The sequence below is a fragment of the Trichoderma citrinoviride genome (assembly GCF_003025115.1).
Source record: "Trichoderma citrinoviride strain TUCIM 6016 unplaced genomic scaffold BBK36scaffold_2, whole genome shotgun sequence".
Taxonomy (NCBI): domain Eukaryota; kingdom Fungi; phylum Ascomycota; class Sordariomycetes; order Hypocreales; family Hypocreaceae; genus Trichoderma; species Trichoderma citrinoviride.
The window spans coordinates 640737-661441 of NW_020194710.1; the positions used below are offsets into that span (position 1 = coordinate 640737).

Here is a 20705-nt window from a genome sequence, read left to right on the forward strand (position 1 = left end):
CGGAAGAAAGATTCGGAGGCGACGAGCGCCGGACAGGTTAAGGTAAGGCAAGGCAAGGCAAAGGTAAGGTAAGTATGACGGGATGTACAGGTACGCGGTGTGCTTAGTCCCAAGACTGGCTTCTTTGCGGTGGAGCAGCGCTGCTAGCTCTCCCTGGCGGCGGTACCGCGGGTGGGCTTCAGGTGTCCTGGCATGCTGCTGCGCAAGGCAAGGTACGCCGGAGTGGAGGCAAGACCAGGAGCGAGTACTGGTACCTGCGCCCGTGCAGGCCTGGAAAGGTAATCGCGGCTGCCATGGGCTTGCTCTTGCTCGTACCGGCCAGACTAACACGGCATGGCAGCTGTTATCGGTGGGGAAAGAGGCGGACAGGGAGCGTCTATTGCAGCTTCCGCGCGATTCGGTGGGGAGGGATGGCGGAGGAAGGGACTTTTTTCTTGAGTTTCTCCAACGTGCACTTGCATCTTTTCCCTCTCGTGCAGGACAGTTTTGACATATGATATGATGATATACCGGGCCTTACCTTGGTATCTGAGATTCGATGCTCTGCAATGTACGTGCTAATGTGTGCTAACATGCGGAGTACATGCAGCGTTTGGCGTAGGTGGATAAGGTAAGGTACTCCGGATGTACCTCTTGCTACCACCATCAAGAAAGGTGCGGATGACGATGATGATGATGATCTTGTTTGAACGGCTTGAAGGCATCATCCCCTCTAAGTATGCGAGCACACACGGCAACTATCGATGTTTGTGCTCCCCCGCCATATCCTTCGCACTCCAACCAGTCACTCACTAGCCCAACGGCACGGATGACGATCCAGTTCAGAGTCAAAAAGCGGCGGCCGAGTGTTGGAGTGTTGGAACAAGAGTCACACGGCAGCAGCTGCATTAGTGCGATGCGCTGAAGCTGTTTCTCTTCGCCAAGCAGCACATGATGAGCATATAAGGTGATGACGGCTGCGGTTCGCTTTGGTACTTTGTAAGTGGTGCCACACGAGCAGACTCAGACATCCATGGATATCAAGTCGCGGCTGTGAAAGGCAAGGAAACATGAGGCTTGCCTGCTAACTCCTTCGGGGCGATTGGACGCCGGCTTATCCTCCCACTAGGCCTGAGGTAGGCTTGAGCTCCGTATTGAGAGTTTGGACGATGAACGGCTACCTGCATTACCTACGACCAACACAAGGTTGCCAGCGGGCGAGACGAAGGGGGGCTGCCATTTGGTCACAAAGTCAGAATTGCCTTGTCGTGAAGCATTCTGCGTATGATCACGCATGATTACCAGGATCAATACCCTCGGGGTATGTGCTTGAAGCTTTTGCGAATCTTGCTGTCCCTTGTACTGCAGTTCGGCCGTCTGTGATGACATCGGGAATCTCGCATCTTGGCTCGGCCATTGGCAGGCCGATCAGCAGCTGCATCCGTCGCCCGCATTTCTACGTATAATTGGCATTGCATCTGGTAGCGTCGACTCACCCTTTGATTCACTGAGTCACCAGCCTTCTGCGCGATGCGATGCACCTGGCTTTACAAACGTTCCTCTCTCGGTGCCACATGCTCCGCCCTCTCGACTCTCTAGAATGCAATATCTTAGCTCTGCAAAATAGCTTAAAGATTGTCCATCATACGGCACGGATACTGGTATTCTACCGCCATCATCAACCATACCACCGCCGAATAAAAGCAGTCACCTCTGCCTTGCACGTGAATACTACTAGCATCATTCCGTTCTTCGTCTCTTCTTCTTCTTCAATATCCTCACCCACGCTAACAAAGGCCATCCACTGGTCCAACTCCACAGCCGCCCCTCTCGACCTTCCCCCTTGGGTCCGCAGACTCCTCCTAGCCTCCCATCGCCATCTGTTCTGTTGCCTCACCCGAGGTGACTTGACGACTGACTCACCGCTATGGCGGAGCCTCCTTACTAATGCCATTGACAGGATTCGGTGCGACTGTGTGGAGGACAAGGCTACACGGCTGCAACCAAGCTGTCAACACGGATGAAGTTACTTATGGTCAATTGGTGTCTCTTCAACGTCATCTCTCAGCTTTCTTCTTGTCTTTCCTGCTGTGGTACTTGCCCTCTACCTCGCCGCTCACCAGCAGCCGACCAACCACGAGAGCAGCTCCGAGTTATCGCTACTGCACTATTCCGACATTGCCTGCATGGCATGGCATCCCGGCTCGCACGCCATCCCGGACTCTCGAGAGCCGCTGATTTGCTGCCTACCGTCGCTTTTCGTATCGGCCGCCAGTCTGGCAGGTGGCTGTACCGGTACCTGAGGGACTCGCGCGCTCGCGTGGACGCAGGGAGGGAGGCCCAAGCTCCCACGGATCTCTCATCCGAGCTTTTTATTGAATCTTGGATCGGCCTCGTATCTGATCGCGGCTTGGGGAAAAGAAAAAAAAAAGGAATGCCATTTCGGCTTGTCCTCGCGATGGCGCGGATAGTGTGATGAGCATGATTGTCTCAATTCCCACTACTACTCATTTGCTTACCTATAGAATGCCTACCCAGCGTTGAGCCATAACACGGTCTGCAGATGAAAACTGCAACAGGTTGACTGGTAAGATATTACTCCATGCTCCGTGCTTGTAAGCGGAAACGGACTTTGGTCGTCGGCTCCGTCAAACCATCTCCCAACCCAGTGCCACGCCAAGCAATGTCTCGTCTTTTCAATCTCTCAGCAGTTGATATTGAATCCTCTCCGATTGGTCTTCTTCCCGACTTGCTTTAACGCGCCTCTTCATAAAACAGCACGAAGCTGGAAGTACTGAGGATTTTCACGCCCTTGCACGTTCTACTTCGTAGCTCAAACTCAGAGAGCATCAAGGACTTGGTAGATTGCCCATCGCATATATCCTGAATGTACAAAGTAGGACCCCGTATTCCATAGGCAGTTATTGTGCTTAGCTCTCCGTAGCAAACAAGGGTCGAGTGTGAATACCGTACATGCAAGAAACCGGTCTATATGCCCTTAGCCAACTCTGTAATACAAGCACCCGCGATGCTGGGTTCGGTACCTACTGTAGACGGGCACACAAGCCCTTTGAACTCCAAATTGTGCAGCCTCACCGTCTCTCGGCACGCTGATCCACGTACTCGAGATATGTATGGACCTGAAATCAGGCCCTACTTACCGTCTGAACTGAGACATTGGGACACAGCTTTTAAACGCCGACATGCATTGGACTAACGGAATGTTTTTCGGGGCGTCGATCACGGCGGCAGGTCTTGCCCTCGACATGTGTGACGCGGCAATCTTCCGAGTATTATTACTGCATGCTTTCATGGCTGAACTGCCTCGCTGTCCAAAGTGCTATCTGAGACAAATGGTATCATAACTTGGTTTGCGAAATTCATTCATTTACGTCCAGAAATCTCGGATGCAAGGTATCGCTTCGTTCGTGAAGTATCAGCATCTCCTTGCAAACATCTCCGTGCAACATGGCTTTCTTCGCGGCTCTTTTCAAGGCAGCTCCTATTCCTTCGGTCCAAAGTCCTTCATAGTCGAAACTTCTGTCACCGGGTGCTTGTTCAAACTCTCACACAGCTGCAGATAACTCCCAATCAAAAAAGCCCATGACCCCCTAAACAGCAACCAGACAAAGTCAGCAAATAATTCCACCAGAATGTAAACACACACATCTAGAGACTTACCAGAACGTAGCCAGCCCAGCCTCGTACTGCGCCCCCGAGTTGTTGGCCGCCATCCCCAACGCGCCCGAGAGCGTGAACCCAATCGCCCCAATGAGATTCCAAAACGCAATCTGCCACCCCAGCAGCTGGGGCGCGGGCTTCCACCACTTCTGCTGTGTCTCCAGCATGTACAACGTGCTGCTGACGATGAAGCCACTGCCTCCAATGACCTGCGGGATCCAGTACGCGGCGTTGAGCCTCCATTGCGGCGTGAGATGGTTCTGAATGCCGGGCAACGCCGTGAAGCCAGAGACTCCAAAGATGGTAGCGCCCAAGAACTGAGCTACACCGGCGAGAAAGCCCAGCTCGTGGATGTAATGCGTGCGCAGGTCATGCCAGGAAGGGAACCACTGCCAGTTCTTCTCCTCCTCGCCCTGGCTCGAATCAGAAGTCGGCTGCGCTTCGAGCTTGGTGGCGGATGAAGGCTTGCCCACGAAATTGCGTCGGTTCTGGTGATGGTGGTGGCAGTGGTGGCGGTTCGCAACGACTTGGAGCCGGGGTTTACCGCCGCCCTCATTCTTCTCGACCAGCTGTTCGACAGCCCAGCCGAAGCAGCCCGATCGGTTGGCGTTGATGGCCTCAAAGATGAGCAGGATGGACCCGACCTCGAAAAAGACAATGGCGCCGATAAAGGCCGTCACGCCGGCGCCGGTCGTGGTCTCGTGGTCGAACTCGGTCGAGGGGTCCTCCACGGGGAGCCAGACGAAGAAGCCCTACCATAGTAAGTACATCAGTTTGCCACTCTCTTCAATTTCTGCTGGTGTACGTACGTTGATGACCCAGACTACGCTCCCCCACGTAAAGATAAAGGCCACGAGCCAGGAAATGTCCCAGATCGGATAGCACACAAACGTCTTGATGACCGTCTTTAGGATCTCTCGAGGATGCGTCGTCCGTCTCGGCGTCATGAAAGGCGCGTCCTCCCCAGGTTGCGGCCGCTGAACGAGCAGAGCGTGCCGGCCCTTTCGGTTGTCTCGCGATCGCCACAGGAACCTGACATTTTTCGCGGGCACGTTTTTGGAATCGGCTGCTTCCTTTTTCGACTCGTCGTGCCGAGCAGTTACAGTAGTAGGAGGAGGAGGAGCTTCTGCATCGTCGCCGCTCTCGTGTGGTGTCTTTGTCTCGTCGGAGGGCAGCTCCGGAGCTGAGAACGCAGAGTGGTCGAAATGGGCTCTTGTTGGGTTGAGGAAGCGAAAGGGCCCCTCGGCGTGTCGCAGCGTCAATTTGGCGTCATGTTGGAAGGGCTCCCGCGTGTGGAAGCGGTTGTTTCTTGCTGGCATTTCGGCAGCAGGGTAGGGAGTGCGACTTGGGAATGATGGTCTCGAACAACGGAAGGGATTGCGTCCTGTCCAGGTAACGCTGATTCTTAAATAGCAGGTCCATTGAACACATCACCCGTCGGCTGCCATACGAGGAGCATCGAAAAATCTCGAGCTGGTCGAGAGGCGATGACGACAGTAATAACATGGTAGGCGTTGCATGACACCATCCCATTTGTTAGCCCATTTCCAGGTATCCATGGACGCTGCTAGCCTCAGTTACCAAGTGCCGCTTCCCGCTTTGCCGCTCTCCCTGTTTGGTAGTGCTGCCACTTGGGTTCGGGCTCGATTTCGATACTACGTAGCCACCGACGCAGCTTCCCCGCAAATCCCCAAAGCCATCGAGAACCTTGAAGCTCTCTCTGGTACCTTGGTATAGAACGCCCGGACATCAGAGATACTACTGCTCGCTGGTATACTCTGGCGCAAGAGGTCTGTATTTGGTAGCCTCATAAGCATCAATTGAGCTCTGAATCACCCAATCGGAGGATACACCACTGCTGATATGCCCCATGTGCGCTCGAATCCATAAACACAGCCTACCTACCTAGGTATGCGTAGACAAGGAGCCCAACGTAAACACAACGCCGCATGTCCTTATAACGTCCAGTCCGAATTGCACCTCGCCAGGCAAACTCCCCGTGTGGTAGTAAAACAATCGTACATTCCATTTAAATATTTTTGGTTCATACTCCTTGTCCCCCTCCCGTGATATCCCCCTGTTGGTACATGGCTAGAATTTCCATGCAAGTCAAGGTTTGACCAGAACAGTGGAAATCAAAGCGATTTTATTAGAGAATCATAGCCTTCCCCGCCCCCATATGGTTCCCGTTAACCCATGATCATGCCCTTCATGCCGGCAAGATCACCCTCCTTGGCAGCAATTTCGAAGTAGCCGTAGATGATGCTATCAAAATCTCTGTTAGTTTCGTGACACAACTGTGGATTTCAAGTAAAGGGAGGAACATACGTAACAGCGAGAAGGGTACCGGTACCGGAGCCGAGAGCGCCCATGAGGTCGCTGGCAACGGACAGGGCACCAATGCAGGCACCGCCAAAGGCAGCGGCAGTGGGGATGATGCGCTTGAGCTCCTTGTACATGCTCTGGTCGCGGTGTCCGGCCATGACGAGACCCTGGTCCTTGAGCTGCTTGGCAACGTCGCGCGGGCTGGAGCCAGAGACCTCAATCCAGGTCTTGGAGAAGAGGGCGCAGGCACCGAGCATGTAGATGATGTAGACGGCGGTGTGGATCGGGTCGAGGAGAGCATCCTTGAAGTTGAGGGGAGGCGACATGTAGTAGACAAGACCAGAGACCGCGTGGAGCTGAGAGGTGCCGTCCTTGGCCTCCCACACGCCAAAGAGACGGACCAGGAGGTTCTCGGAGAAGCGAGAGTAGAGCATCTGGCTGATCAGGAAGACGTTGGAGGAGAGGGCCGACTGCAGCATGATGGGCATGTTGGAGGTGTAGAACAGGCGAACGGGGTACGAGCCTCGGGCACCACGCTGGCGGTTGGACTTGACGGGGATCTCGACGCGGAAGCCCTGGAGGTAGATGATAGCAACAAAGACCAGGATGGTGGCGAGGAGGTTCATGATGTTGGGCAGGTTCTGCCTGTAGAAGGCCTCCTGGAGAGCACGCTGCTTGTTGGGCCAGGTCATCAGCAGGTGGAAGAGAGCGATGACGGCACCCTCGAACTCGGGGCCACGACCGGTGTTGATGGTGGTGGGAGAAAAGGCCTTCCACATGATGGACTCGCAAATGTTGGTGGCAATGAAGAGCGAGATGCCGCTGCCCAGGCCGTAACCCTTCTGCAGAAGCTCATCGAGCAGAATGACAATCATGCCAGCAACGACCAGCTGGAGAATGAGCAGGAAGACAATGCCAGCACCGAGATCGGAGGGAGATCCGTAGAGGCCGGTGAAGACGTAGACGGTGGCGGTACCGGCAGACAGGATGAAGGCAAAGAGCTTCTGCGCAGTCTGGTAAAGCTCGCGATCCGACTTGAGGTCGAGGTTGACGTCAATGAGGTGGGTACCGGCGAGGAGCTGGAAGACCATGCCCGAGGAGATGATGGGGGTGATGCCCAGCTCCATCAGCGTGCCTCGGTTACTCGCCATGACCATTCGCAGCCAGTATAGAGGGTCCGAGTTGTCTGAGGAGACGATGCCGTACAGAGGCATCTGGCTCATGACCAGGAAGATGAGGAGCGTCAATGCCGTCCACATCATCTTCTGGTTGAAGGGGATCTTGGTCTCCGGCTGCTGAACCTCGGGGAGGAACGGCACGAACGGCTTAACCAGATCAAGGAAACGTACTGCAGAGGCATCGTCCACGTTAGCAGCCTGCCATTGAGAGTCAATTGCGCGATTCGAGCCCGTGGCGAGCACGCGCGCGTCACAATCCGGCCGGAGGCGATGGTGGGGGAATCAAAGAGGCAGGACTCACGAGAACTCATGGCGGCGGCTGGAGGAGGAAAACCTGAGAAGGAGAAGAAACTAATTCATCCAAGGGAGAGACGGATGAAGAAGAGGAAACAGTCGAGCTGCGGCGAGCTCGGGGGCAGAAGAAGAGGTGGATGATGGCGAAGGGAAGCTGGAGAAGGTTGCGATCTGGCTTCAAGCGCCGAAATGTCGATGTGTCCCGAAGCCAAAACGGGGTGGCACGTGACCCGCACGTTCAAGAAGCGTGGCCTCGACTGGCGTCTGCAGGGATGCCGATTCTGCAACCCCAACCTAACCTTTTGGCCCTCCACAGCACTAGGAATCAGTGAGCCAACCAGTGGGAGCCACTTGGTTGGAGCTTGGAGGGGATTTTTCTGGATCAAGCAGCTGGTTGATGAAGTGGGGAGCGATGGCCGATGTGATGACTGTTCTCTTGGAAATTCTTCGACCTGTTCCACAGCGTGAAGAGGAAGTCTCTGTGCTGCCGAATGCTGCTTGGCTGGGGAGCAAGACTGCTGCGCCATGTATCGACCATGGCCGCTCACGCACCTCCAGCCGAACCGTTGCTGGTTGTCCTAGGCTCGACAGGCACGGGCAAATCCGAGGTTAGCCTCTCTTGATCCCGACTGCACGAGATGACGAGTTGTTCTGACGGCGTACATGACACAGCTGGCCGTAGAACTGGCAAGGCGGTTCAAGGGCGAGATTATCAACTCTGATGCCATGCAGCTTTACGATGGTCTGCCCATCATCACAAACAAAATCACCCAGGAGGAGCGCCACGGCATCCCGCACCATCTCCTGGGCCACATTCCGCTGGACGACGCTCCGTGGGACGTAGAAGACTTCAAGACCGAAGCCACCAAGGTGATTCGCGAAATCCGCAGCCGTGGAAACTTGCCCATTCTCGTGGGCGGGACTCAATACTATGTTGACCCCCTTCTCTTCAAAGACGTCATCCTCGATGATGTGAAGGCGGATCCCTCTCTATCATTTCCCATTCTGGAGCAGCCCACAGACGTGCTGCTGGAAGAGCTGAAGAAGGTTGACCCGATCATGGCGGAGAGGTGGCACCCGAACGACAGACGCAAGATCCAGCGATCGCTCGAGATTTATCTGCATACGGGCAGACCGGCATCCGAGCTGTATGCCGAGCAGGAACGGCGCAAAGCTGCAGCCGCTCAGGAATCAGGGACCAGCCAGCCCTGGGAGAAGTTGCTCTTCTGGGTCTACTCAGAGCGCGAGACCCTCACTGCGAGACTGGACAGCCGAGTGGACAAGATGCTCGGCGCCGGGCTGTTGGATGAGGTCCAGGAGCTGTTCGACATGAAACGGCGCAAGGCCGCTGAAGGACAAATCCTGGACATGACAAAGGGCATATGGCAGTCGATTGGTTACAAGCAGTTTGAGCCATACATGTCTGCCAAAGAAGAGGGCAAGGACCCAGCCGAACTCGAAAAGCTCAAGGCCAGCGGATTGGAGGATATGAAGGCGGCAACGCGCCGGTACGCCAACTACCAGACCCGATGGATCAGGCTGAAGCAGATTCCACGCCTGAAGGAGCAAGGCCCCGGCGCCGTTAGCAGCTTATACTTGGTCGACAGCACCGACGTCTCGCAGTTCAAGGCCAACGTGGTTGAGCCCGCCGCCGAAATTACCGCCAAGTTCCTCGCTGGTGAGCCCAGGCCGACACCCATCGAGCTATCAGACGTGGCCCGCGAGGTGCTCACGCGAGTGTCTGAGCCTCCGCCCAGGGAGACACCGTCGAAGAAGACGTGCGAGATATGCCAGACGGTCTGTGTGACGGAGCAGGCCTGGCAGAGGCACATCAAGAGCGCCGCGCATAAGCGAGTCATGAAGAGGAAGAAGAGGCTGGCCCTTGTGCCGGTGGACAAGAGTTCGGACGAGCACTCTGATGCGGAAGCGTCATCGGAGCCCGATGTAACCGCACTCTTTGCTACTTGAGACCGCATCCTTCCCAGAACATACCGGACAAATACGACCAATGGCTGAGCCGTGGCAACATGATGTGCTGCGTGCTGCAACAAGAGGCGGTGTCATTCTCACAAATCGGAGACGAGGTCTGTGAACTTAAGTGAATGCATCACTGCAGAACAGGTACGAGGCAAGCTGCCTCGACGACATTGTCGAACTGTACGAAACAAATGATGTGCCGATTGACACCTCAATCCAGCTCCGGTACCCAGCGTCCAAGCGTCATGCATGGACTCTCGGGGTTTCGCAACTCGGGGATTCCTTTCAACGAGAGGCATAGCCTGATCTTGGCGAAGCATCCCAATGCTGCGCATGGAATAGCCGTGTCTGCCTTGTTCTCACATGTGCCGGACGGATGTCGCATTCCTTGGATCCTCCAGGATCGCGCGGCAGCAATCAGGACGCAGGGAACGGAGGATTCATCCGGCACATGTGAGCCTTGGTCTCGGGCGCTTACTTGCCACTTCACATTGAATTCTGAATCTTCTTTGAGTATGGGAGAGACAAGAGATGGTTTCATTCTGTTTCATGTCATTGCCGTGTATGGAGTATCCTAAAATCAAAAGTTCGCTGAATGCATATTCTCAGCTTTCATACGACCACCCAAACAGAAATCCCACTCAATTTGATCCGAAACGACAGAAAAGCTCCAGTGCCTGAAAGATGCCATGTGATGCTTCCAAACCCCAAAAAGACAGGGGAAAGGGGAAAAAGACAGAAAATGACTGGAAAATCGTAAAATCTGTGACCGAGCCTCGCCTATGAATCATACTGATGCGAAAAGAGCTCTCGCCAACCACCGAACCGTACGCCTTGTGAACTCCTGGCCAGAAAGATGGCCCGCAAAGATGAGGAAATGAGAGAGACGGATGGCAGTGATGTGCTCCGGTATTGCTTGTTTCTTTTGTGTATCCGGTCGGACCAAGGCCAGACCAGGTCTGCCTTGTGTGGAGGTTGTAAAGACCAGACAAGTTCGCCGAGAACAGCCAATCGTCGGGGGATATCATGATTTTCTTTTTTATTCTTTTTTTCTCTGTATCGTGTTCTTCTTCTTTCCATCAGAGTAAAAGAAGCAGACTCAAGAAATGTGCTTCTCAATCGTGGGCGCCTTGACGCCGGGCCCGCCGCGCGAGATCCAGGCCTGGGCCTCGCGCACGACGCCCTTGAAAAAGGTGAGGATGGCGCTGGAGTCGCCGGCGGGGCCGCTTCCGGGGGCGGCGTCGTTGAGGGCGTCGAGGTAGATGGTTCGGCGGGCCATTTTGTGTGTTTGTTGTGAGTTCTGTGTGTTGGTGTTGATGTGTATTGTGTGTGTGTGTGTGTAAGTGTTGCTTGGTGTTGATGTAGTTGAGGTAACGGAGCAAGGCAAGATATATGTTATCACAAAGAGATTCCACAGTCAATTGTGTAGAGGGAGATGAAGATGAAGTAGAAACAAGAACAGGAAACAAAAGAAGGCCAGTCCAAACGTGCGCCCACCCTCATTCTTATACCCAGTGGTGCCTCACCTTGATCGAACCCGCATCGCATCGGATGCCCTCCCGCTCGACCCCATCCATCCATCCAACTCCAGACAGACAGACAGAAACTCACATGCCGCAACCAACAACAGCAGCAACCAGGGAGGAGGGGACCCCCAAGAAAAGATGGACCGGAAAGCGGGCGCAACGCCGGCTGGTGCTGGTGCTGGTGAACACACGGACAGGACAAGCCACTCAACCCCCCCGGCCCCATTCATTGTTGCGACCCCATCTTTGTTTTTCTGTATTGTCACACTCCGAAATGCAATCACTTCTCTAATACTGCATGTTTACTAGACTGCTAGTATAGTCGTTGCCCTAGTTCCCCTCCTAAGGCACGACCTGCATGAATCCCATCCGTCCAGCCGTCCGTCCCAAACTCTTGAGCGTTCCCATGTGAAATTGAATTGGATTGAATGAATGAATGAGTAATGACCATCGAGCCAAAGCTCCCGTTATCTTTCTCACCTCCCATCAGTCATGACCAAAACCCCGGGAACCCCTGCTCGCCACCAGAACTCCGCAGGCCCAATACCCTCTTCGAGCATGGATTCGAACAATGGGCCAACTTGACATGACATGTAACTTATCATCAGTACTCTTTCGTCAATTCTGCCTTTCTTTGCTCTTCTCGCTGCTGCAGTGCCTGGAATTCCCCCTCTTTCTTTGCCCTGCCTTGCCCTCGTTATTGTGTCATAGTACTAACCGGGCCCCCGGTGCTTACAATGATCAAGACAGCGTGCATTCCGGTGCATGTGAGGCGGTGCCTACTCCGTACCTGGGGTAGGGATGGACATTGTTGCCCGAGCCCTGTTCTTGCCTTGAGTGCTTAGTATTACGTAGTCCCATGCATCTTCTCCAAAGTCTCCATCCTTATTACCTAGTACTCGGTGTGATATACACACAAGACATCATCATATAGAGGTAGTACTCGTACAAGGATAAACGCTCCGTAGCCGCCGACATGCTCAACTCGTGATGTTAGCTGCCCCCCTCACCCCTACCTTCTCGCCTCTTGACTAGCTCAACCAGGTAGTAATATAATATGATGCCCTTCGGCTCGCGTCTTCCCGCCCTTGGCCTTCTCGATCCGGCAATCCCGCAAATCTTTCTCAGATAGACACACACACACACACACCAAAAAAAAGGCAAGATAAACTAATATCGACCACGATCCAAAGAAACAAGAGCCGTGTCTCAAGACGCCGTCAGCACACACTAATGAGCGTTCGTACCTCGTAACAAATCAAAAGCGTTCACAATACCACGTTACAAGCAACTTTTTCTTTATAGTACTTGCCTTTGGGGGGATTCAAAGAGTCCTAAAACGCGATACGATGCCTCCCCCATCCCTCCAAACGCAAAAAGCACAGACATTCCAAGACACTGGGATAAATAGCTTCAAACGGACATTCTCTTACAGGTAGAGTTTCCCCGAAAGGAATATGTAGTGCAAAGACAGAAAGAAACCCATACACCATCATGATTAATGCTACATCGCTCCATACAGTACCTACAAACCCAACAGAAGAACGGTAAAATCACAAACTAATATCAAACCAACACCGAAAAGAAGAGACATGACTGTATTGGGATCCCTACCTAGTCCGGTATAAGGTATACTCGTAAAACGCCCTGCAATGGTGCCAAAACAAGTAGTATCAATTTGAAGTTTCGGTTCCCCGCATCTCGCTTCGACGTTACCTCGTGTATCTATGAGAACATTTATCCTTTCACCTTTTTTACCAAATACTACAGTGGTATGCATAATCATACATAACCGATAAGAAATACCCTTACTTTCTGCCAAAACTAAACAATCCGTTTCTTCGTTCTCTATATGTATGTTATGCCCTTCAATGCGGGTTTGAGCAAAGGCCCGTTTCACATGTAAAAGGCCGTGCTACCATACCACCAACATCATTTCCTATACCGAAAGCTGCAGGTCGGCCCCAGTTCCCAGCAAACCGCCTGCGTGCGTGCGTCGACGAATATGGAGCCTGCCGAGTCCTGCCGCTTGCCCTGGCCCGCAGACAGGCAGGAGGGTCAACTCCGTCACCTTCTGTCAGCAGTCTCTCTCTCTCTTCGTCCGATGATATGTAGGTAGTATGTATGTAGCATCGCCCTGTCAACAAAGCGGAACCTCACCACCAGCCGGGTCACCCAATAGCACGGGGTCCGTATGAAGCAGGTACATGATCTTACTGCAAACTTGTATGCTAGGTACATGTGCTGACCCATACCCGGCCGCGGCTATCAACTACAACTACTGTACTGTGTAGACTAGACCCTGGATATCTCTGCAGGAATGAGTCTTTTTTGCCCCTTCCAATGCTACTACTGTGCTGCTAGACTAACTACTTCATACAAGAATGTCTTCATACCGCTGCCATAGTCCCCATACTTCGTAAAGCCTTGGGCCCTTCTACCAACGTGCATATTTAGACGGGTCGCCAGCGTGTGTCGGTAAGGCAGGCAGAATGCCATGGTTACACCGCATCACTCTTCAAACAAAGTCCGTCCCTCTCCCATTGGCCTGCTCACCCTGTCTGCACCCACTCTCCTCACAGAGTCCTCGTGTGGAGCTGGCTGCTTTCCTCCCGCAGGCTCTTTAGTTGCCGATCAAACTCCTTGTTCGCCCACTCCCAGTAGGCCGTCCAAGCCCCCGTTGCCGCCGTGTTGCTGGTCGCCGCCCCGGCATTTCCAGTCATCGCCTTCATCTTGTCTCCAAGGAGGAGCGTCACCCTCAGGATGCTCTTGTTGGTTTCCTCTTGCTTCTCCACATCCTGCTTGACGGCATTATCCTTGAGCTTGATGGAGAGAACACCGCGGTACGCCTCGGCAATCGAGTCGAGCCGTCGAGCCGTCTCGTCGGGGTCGATGACAATCAGCTTGGTCACCATCAGGTTGCACAGCTGACGAATGTCGTTGTCGTCCTTGAGGCCGGCAATGACTCGGTCGTAAAAGTCGATATTGTTGATCCGCGTAAAGGCCGTCTCCATCAGCGCGTAAAGCGTCTCGTACGCGCTCTGCACCACACCATGTTAGCCAACATGCACAGCTGGGTGTCGTCATGTAACCATCTACTTGCCTTGCGAACTTCCAAGCCGTCGTCGACCTTGTGCTTGAAAGGACCCAGCTGGACCTCTCGGATGAGCTCCTTCTTGATCACCGATTCGCTGAGAACAAAAGGCAGCAGTTCGCCCAGATGGGGCAGGATGAGGTCCGGCTTGTTGTGGGCTGCCGAGTTTAGCGTCGTCATCGCCAGTCGTCGGATTTCCATATCGGAATCCTGCAGCATGACCAGGAGCATCTCAACGAGGACGTTTCGTAGCATTGCATCAAACGTCTCATCGCTCTCGGGAAGCGTGTACCTGACAGCCTGCACTGCCATGGCACGAATCCCTGGTGACTTGTCCTTCAAGAGAGTCTACGTAACATTAGCCCACATGTTTGCTTGCTTGCTTGCATGCAGTCCGCCCCCCGAGCGGGTTTGTCAGTTGTGGATTGTGACTCGTGCAAAGACTTACCTGTAGTTTGGGCATAAAGGTGACCGGATCCAGAGTCGCAAGGCGGCCGACACACTCGGCGCAGATAATCTTGTTGTCAGCACTCTGCGATGCCCCAATGAGCTGGTCCCAGACTGCCGTGGCATAAGTCTGGAGATCGGTAGACTGAGCCGGGATCGACTGCAGAATCTCCTTGATCGATTGAATCAGCAAGTATTGCGTGTTGCCTCCGCTCTCCATCGTCTTGAGAATCACTGGCAGATACTCGGGCACATTCCCGGACCCAGCTCTGCCGAGTGCAATGGCAGCAGCCAGCGACACCTTGTCCGGCTCCGAGTGAAACTGCTCCAGGAACAATTGAGGTTTGAGAGGCGACTTGGCCCCCAGCCTCATTCCAGACTCTCCCAGCACCGCCAGCGCAAGGCTTATACCGGCGTCGTCTCCCCGCTTTGTGCTGCCATGGAGCTCCGCGACGAAGCTGTCGAGAGAAACGCCCGCCGAGGTACCGCCCGTCACGAGAAGGGTCCCTATCACCTTGCCCACGACAATCGGGTCGCCCTGGACGCTCACGTCCTTGAGGAGGCCCTGCATAAGAGGCTCGCCAGCGCCACTCTCGCCGACGCGGCTGATCAAGTCGAGCAGCTGATCGAGGACGATATTAGCAAAGTGCGATTTCAGCAGCTGGCAGAGCGCGCCAATCATCTCTTCGTTGACAATCAAGCTTGCGTGATCTTTCACCATGCTGCCCAGGATGATCAAGGTTGGACCAAGGAGATGCGTATCGCTGTTCTTGATGGCGGGCAGCACCGCTGACACGATGCCCTGGATCGTAGCTGGTTCTAGCTTGCCCTCAGTGGCTTTGGAGAGCACAAGGTGCTTGAGAGCCTGGATGCTGGAGCCGCGCAGAGACCGATTGGCTTTGCGCAGCTGGGCCGAGAGCTCAAGTGCGACATCTTGAATCCATTGTTTGTCTAGCTGGTCGGGAGACACAGCGAACGCCGCAACATTATCTACGGCACGCACCGCAGCAAGGCGAGTCGTCTCGTTCTTCAGCCTCTCCTGGATAATGTTCAGGGCGGCGGTGCGCTTCTCAGGCGACAAGAGGCCGGATCCTTCCTCGCTGGAGGTCCGGGCGATGAGGATCCCAAGGGCATGAATCGCACGCTGCCGAACCTCTGCGTCGACGTCGTTGGCAGAGCCACGGTCTATGATGACTTCGTAGAGTTTGTCCAGGTCGTCCTTGAACTTTGCGCCACCGTTACGCGACCGCGGGGGAGTAATGGCCTTGACAAGCTCTTCTGATGTGCGAATGGCCTCGCTTGAAATCTTGTAGAACCGGTCATGGACTGCCGACGTAACACCGGCAACAACCTTGCTCAAATATGGCTGCAGCACCGAGGACGAATGCGTCTTCGCGATATCGCTTATGAGCTTCAACGAGGCAACGCGAAGGGTGCTTGGGGTGGCGGATGCCGAGCCTCCTGCGGCCGCGAGAGAAGACGAAATTGCGCTGGTGCTCGGGGCCTTGACAGCATCGACAATGGGGCCAATGATTTCGGGGAAAAACTCGACAAGGCTACCGTGCTGAACAGACACCAGGTCATCCAGCATGCTGATGACGGCCTGCTTCGTGGGAACGGTCTTTCCCTTGAGCTGCTTGGTCGCGGCCTTGACAATGGCGGGAGTCAGTTTGGAGAGGTCCGCCCGTGGGCCCTGGGAGGGAATCTTCTCGGCAGGAAGAGATGTGATGCCGGAGCCCGCCATGAACTTGGCAGCGCTCGTTCCCCCGACGCTGCTCTGCCTTCTCCTCTTGCGGCTGAGAGGCATCTGCGAGACCAACTCGGGCTCATACTCGTCACGAGACAGATCTACGGTGTGAAGGCCCTCGCCAGTCTTGCGAATGAGGAGCGACAGAGCGGATATGACCTCCAGACGAACGTTTTCCTCTCTCTCTTCGATGCGCTTGACGAGAGTCGGAGCTGCCTGGTTGTACAGGACACCATTGTCGAGTAGATCGCCGCTGCCACGGGTGGAGATGAGCGTGTAAATCGCCTTCGCGGCACAGCGACGGACCTTCCAGCTTGCGTCGTCATCGTCGTCCTCGAAGCCGTCGTCGTCTTCAAACTCATCATCCTCGTCTTCCTCTTCCTCGTCATCTACATCCATCTCCTCCTCGTCATCCACCGCGTAATTGGGATCGTACTTGAGATATCGCAAGCAAGAGGTGAGGGTGGCGTCCGTGAAGGGCCGCATCTCCTGCGGACATGAAGCCAAGAATGCCTCGAGGGCGACTAGCGCCGTCTCGCGGATCTCATTGAACTCCTGTCCCAAGTCATCCCCGTCGCTAATCTTTTCCAGGTGCTCTTCTAGCTCTTTCTCAGACAGAGCATCGAGGATAAAGGGCATGGTCTTGGGAAGGTGTACGCCAAACCTGGGAGGGATTGACCGAGCCATGCTGCCCAATATAGAGATGTAGAGACGACGCGTGACAGGCGGAATGTTGGGTTCGGACAGACCGGCTGTTATCCGATTGATGACGTCCTCCAAGTGGGCATCTGTGAGATAGACTGCGAGCATAGAGATAGCCACCACAGCCCTCTTCTTGACCACAGATGAAGCCTTGTCCCCCTGCAGCAGCTGCAAGACGACCTCCTGCATTGCTTCAACTTCAACCTGCTGTAGCAATGGTCCAAAACACCTGACGACCTCTACTAGGACATCGACCGCCTCCGCGTTGACGCCGTTATCGTCCTGAAGCAGCCCTGCCGGGACGGGAGGAAGGTTGATTCGGGGCGCTGACGGAACTCGCGTCAGAGGTCCAGGCCCAATGAGCCGTGGAATCAGCACGCGGCTGACAGCGTTGTATGCCTCTTGAACACCAACAGAGCTGGGGATACCTGGGATCGGTCGAGGAAGCGCGGTGATGACGGCACGCAGCGCCAATGAAGGCACGGCGGTGTCCACAGAGTTCTTGAGCTTCAGTGACGACAGCTTATCGATCATCGGGGCGATGATGGGGGTCGGGATTTTGCCAACAAGCGGCCCAAGGCTACAAGACCATAGGTTGTCAGCTACTCCAAGCCTTTACTCAAGGTCGCAAGGTTCGAGGTTGAACAGACCACTTGATGGCTAGGTTCTGCACCTCTCCATTCTGATCGTCCAGCGTCTTGATGATGCCATCAACAGTCCTTGCAGCAATGTTGTAGTCGTGCTGGAGGAAGTCGTCTCGTGCAGTGGTGAGCAGCTGCAGCAGGTCGTTGAGGGACATGAAGCGGAAGTCGGGGTCCGCATCGCTCAGCTTCTGGACATGGCCTATTATGGCCTGCGGCGAGACCTGAGCGCCGGAGGCGGTAGCCATGATGCTGCTCCTCGCTGTCTTTCAGAGGGCGAAGTGATGCCGGGTCAGCGCATCCACTTGAAGCTCGCAGGCGCGTGATGATGAAGCTGGAGCCGGAATCGAGCAGTTCTGGCGGAGAGCTGAGTGCTAGAGCTGGAATAATTGACGGAGGACGCAGGATAGAAGTTGGAAAGGGAAGATACGAGATCGAGGTGGTGAGAGGCCGTGATGTTTGTTTGCTTGGGTGAGCGGCTGTTGGTGGGGTCGAGCTTCAGGCAGGCGGGGGAGCCCGTAGGTGACAAAGATGGCCTGTAAAACGTCACCGAGGCCTGACAGCAGCCGCCTCCCCGCCAGAGCTGCACCCCATGCACAAGGCAAGCTGAGTCATCAAGCCTGGACTTGGTGAATGGTGAATGCAGAGAACCTTGGAAGATGAAGGAGCACGTCCAGTTGTATCGTGATATGCAATCTCAGAATGTCAGAATACTGCGTCTTGTAACAACTGCAATAGAAAGAAAATTGGGACAAGATTGTGGATCGTTCACGGATGGAAATTGACATGGTGTGCAGCTCTGAGTTTACCTGCAACGGCATTCGAGCTTGTCAAGAACGTACAATTGGTGTAAGCAACCTTGTGTAGGTAATATCAACATGGCCACCTATAAAGTATACTGGACGACCGTATATCAAATGGTAGATAAAAGAACTATTTAGCTTTACCCAACACACAAGGTAAGTTTAAAGCTTCACAAACATATATTCATCCTCTCCCAGCGGTTGAGACGGGTGCTGTTGCAGTTGCATAGACGCTCAGCTTCAGTCAAACAACCTTGCCCGTTTCAATTTTGGGCCTGCCAGACGCCCAAAGCCATAGATTCCAACACACATCTTCCTGTGAAGTGACATATACTGAGTACTGCAAGTCATCAAATCTCACGTTATTCTCCTGTTTGTTTGAAGACAAACGTCCCGTTGTGTGAAGTCATCTATATCCGGGGGGCCCCTTACAGCACTGTTTGGAACTGCGGCTCTGCGCACACTGCCCCACAACGGCCGTTCATGTCAACTTCAACTTGTACTTGAGATTCCAGCCTTGACAACAACATCAACATTTGGTTACAACCGACACACAAGCCGTAACAGTTCATCATCGTCAGCACTTTATCATGGTACGTGTCTTTTCACTTAGCTCAGACCCCCCTATCCAGGCAATGACTCAACTGACACGCATTGTCCCGGTCAGAACAAAGACTCGTGCTTCACCTACGTGCACATGCACCGCTCTGGTGACGCAGATCTCTTCGAGGACTTCTGCAAGGACAAGCTGCCGGACGACGAAATCTACGTCCCGCCTCAGCACCGGCCCATCAACCCCGAGGACGAGGACGATGTTGTTCCCGACCAGCATGCCGCCTTTGGGATCCAGCGCGCCACGCAGCGTGTCAAGGAGCCCGCGTGGAAGGACCTGGGCTTGTCGGATCTAATGAGGAAGGGTCCCGGGCCAGAGAGCAAAGCTGCGGGGCCTAGCAAGATGCAGAAAGGACTTCCGCGGTGAATGGATCTTCCTCTGTCGGAGAAGGGAAATGGACGGTGCTCTTATGCTTTTGGTTGACAGAAGCCATATACTTATGACGGCGTTTCGGTGGACGGGCATTCCTTCAGCTTCATGTCACTACGGTACTGGTGTTTTTGTCTCACGCCTCTTTTCACAAATCATATCGCTCATACCCACGTAAACGCCGAATCTCGCATAAAACATGAAATAGCCTTCGACTGGCATATCCAGTAAACAAACAGTTGCTAAATTGTGATCCTCAACTCCAAAAACTCCGTCCCATGTACACGTAACCTTGTCCCAACTCCCTCTTCCCGATCAAGCATCATATCGCATGCTGAATCAGCTCTTTGCCAAGAAAGCTTCTCTTTCCACCACCTCGCTTCTAAACTTGACCAGGAATACCGTCTTTCCAGGCCACATCTCGCCCTCTCCAACCGTGTGCGCCGTAACCCGTGCAGGAAAATCCGCGCCATCACACACCCCTTCCACCACTCCTGCTACAAAGGCTGCGCAGTTGAGTTGGCTCATCTCCCGCGGCACGCTGATATACTGGTTGACAAGCGGCTCGTTGTCGATGATCATGTATTCGTCAGGCTTTTCGGCGTCTGTTGACTTTTCCAACCTGTCGGCTTGCCTGCCGAAGAGGTGCAGCCATACGTTCTGCTTGATAAAGTGGAGGAGGGCAACGATGTTCTGGGGTCGTAGCTGCGTGCGCGGGGGTTCGCGGTAGAGGAGGAGGTCGAGAAGCTTGATGCCGATGGAGTGGCCCTGGACATTGAGCCTAGAGGATAGCATGATATGTCAGTTCGCAGCCGCAGAATCGAGGTTGGGGATCCCAGGACGGAAAGAGGAACGCGACAAGACGGGCAGATAGACGAACCTGTGCTCGAGCTCCTGGATCCCCTTTACGCGCTTCTGCGCATATGCTACCATCTCGGAGAACAGAAAGGCAAAGCTGGCCTGGCTCAGCTCCGACGTCTTGGTGCGATTGATGGGGCGGTGGTAGATGGTCTTGCCATTGCTGGGCACGCGCAGGCCGGATTCCTTGCCGCTGGCGGCGTTTGGGGGTAGAGACGACATGGCGATTACCGTGCGGAATAGCGGCGCATTTCTGTCTTTCGTCTGTGCGAAATAGAGGCGTTTGCTGGGCGAAAGAGGACGAGATGCGGCAGCGAGATGATGATGTATGTACGAAGGACAAGCCAAGTCCTCTTAAGGTAGGAGTGAGCTCTCGACGTGGGGTTGGCTGCTGACTGTGGGAAAGTACTTGTTTGGACGTACCTGCCCGCCGGGCTACTCCGTACCTTCCAAGGTTCTAGGTTTCATCTC

The 20705-nt window shown here is 54.3% G+C and overlaps 7 protein-coding genes across 7 annotated transcripts; 2 read left to right on the forward strand and 5 right to left on the reverse strand.

Moving 5' to 3' along the window:
• Positions 1-3656: 3656 nt before the first annotated feature.
• BBK36DRAFT_1110127 (hypothetical protein) lies at positions 3657-4979 on the reverse strand (the record flags this gene model as incomplete). Its single annotated transcript, XM_024889547.1, has 3 exons — positions 3657-4058; positions 4134-4412; positions 4470-4979. 3 exons carry the CDS (start codon positions 4977-4979, stop codon positions 3657-3659), a joined length of 1191 nt encoding a protein of 396 aa, XP_024752763.1.
• A 608-nt stretch (positions 4980-5587) lies between these two features.
• On the reverse strand, positions 5588-7696 carry BBK36DRAFT_1134205 (protein transport protein sec61 alpha subunit). Its single transcript, XM_024892227.1, has 3 exons — positions 7465-7696; positions 5989-7333; positions 5588-5925 (listed from the first exon to the last, which is right to left on the reverse strand). Exons 1-3 carry the CDS (start codon positions 7472-7474, stop codon positions 5850-5852), a joined length of 1431 nt encoding a protein of 476 aa, XP_024752764.1. The 5' UTR covers positions 7475-7696; the 3' UTR covers positions 5588-5849.
• A 297-nt stretch (positions 7697-7993) lies between these two features.
• BBK36DRAFT_1109984 (tRNA isopentenyltransferase) lies at positions 7994-9425 on the forward strand (the record flags this gene model as incomplete). Its single annotated transcript, XM_024889533.1, has 2 exons — positions 7994-8065; positions 8130-9425. The coding sequence occupies 2 exons, from the start codon at positions 7994-7996 to the stop codon at positions 9423-9425; spliced, it is 1368 nt and encodes a 455-aa protein (XP_024752765.1).
• Positions 9426-10533: 1108 nt separating this feature from the next.
• Positions 10534-10713, reverse strand: BBK36DRAFT_1109747 (hypothetical protein; the record flags this gene model as incomplete). The annotated part of the gene is made up of 1 exon (XM_024889507.1): positions 10534-10713. The coding sequence occupies one exon, from the start codon at positions 10711-10713 to the stop codon at positions 10534-10536; it is 180 nt and encodes a 59-aa protein (XP_024752766.1).
• A 2418-nt stretch (positions 10714-13131) lies between these two features.
• On the reverse strand, positions 13132-18099 carry BBK36DRAFT_1134206 (TIP120-domain-containing protein). The gene is made up of 6 exons (XM_024892228.1): positions 18052-18099; positions 17601-17926; positions 14503-17530; positions 14064-14402; positions 13262-14001; positions 13132-13238 (listed from the first exon to the last, which is right to left on the reverse strand). The coding sequence occupies exons 2-5, from the start codon at positions 17837-17839 to the stop codon at positions 13537-13539; spliced, it is 4071 nt and encodes a 1356-aa protein (XP_024752767.1). The 5' UTR covers positions 17840-17926; positions 18052-18099; the 3' UTR covers positions 13132-13238; positions 13262-13536.
• Positions 18100-18984: 885 nt separating this feature from the next.
• Positions 18985-19373, forward strand: BBK36DRAFT_1156022 (Apc13p-domain-containing protein; the record flags this gene model as incomplete). The annotated part of the gene is made up of 2 exons (XM_024893887.1): positions 18985-18991; positions 19069-19373. The coding sequence occupies 2 exons, from the start codon at positions 18985-18987 to the stop codon at positions 19371-19373; spliced, it is 312 nt and encodes a 103-aa protein (XP_024752768.1).
• Positions 19374-19715: 342 nt separating this feature from the next.
• On the reverse strand, positions 19716-20456 carry BBK36DRAFT_1109788 (cis-golgi transport protein particle complex subunit; the record flags this gene model as incomplete). Its single annotated transcript, XM_024889513.1, has 2 exons — positions 19716-20157; positions 20257-20456. The coding sequence occupies 2 exons, from the start codon at positions 20454-20456 to the stop codon at positions 19716-19718; spliced, it is 642 nt and encodes a 213-aa protein (XP_024752769.1).
• Between the last annotated feature and the right edge of the window lie 249 nt (positions 20457-20705).

Bases quoted from the DNA above. Each gene is read 5' to 3' on its own strand.
- BBK36DRAFT_1134205 (XM_024892227.1), bottom strand. The intron at 5,926-5,988 runs GTATGTTCCTCC...AGATTTTGATAG, and splicing joins GGTACCCTTCTCGCTGTTAC to CATCATCTACGGCTACTTCG.
- BBK36DRAFT_1134206 (XM_024892228.1), bottom strand. From the start codon at position 17,839: ATGGCTACCGCCTCCGGCGCTCAGGTCTCGCCGCAGGCCATAATAGGC. The intron at 14,403-14,502 runs GTAAGTCTTTGC...AATGTTACGTAG, and splicing joins CCTTTATGCCCAAACTACAG to ACTCTCTTGAAGGACAAGTC. The intron at 14,002-14,063 runs GCAAGTAGATGG...GGTGTGGTGCAG, and splicing joins ACGGCTTGGAAGTTCGCAAG to AGCGCGTACGAGACGCTTTA.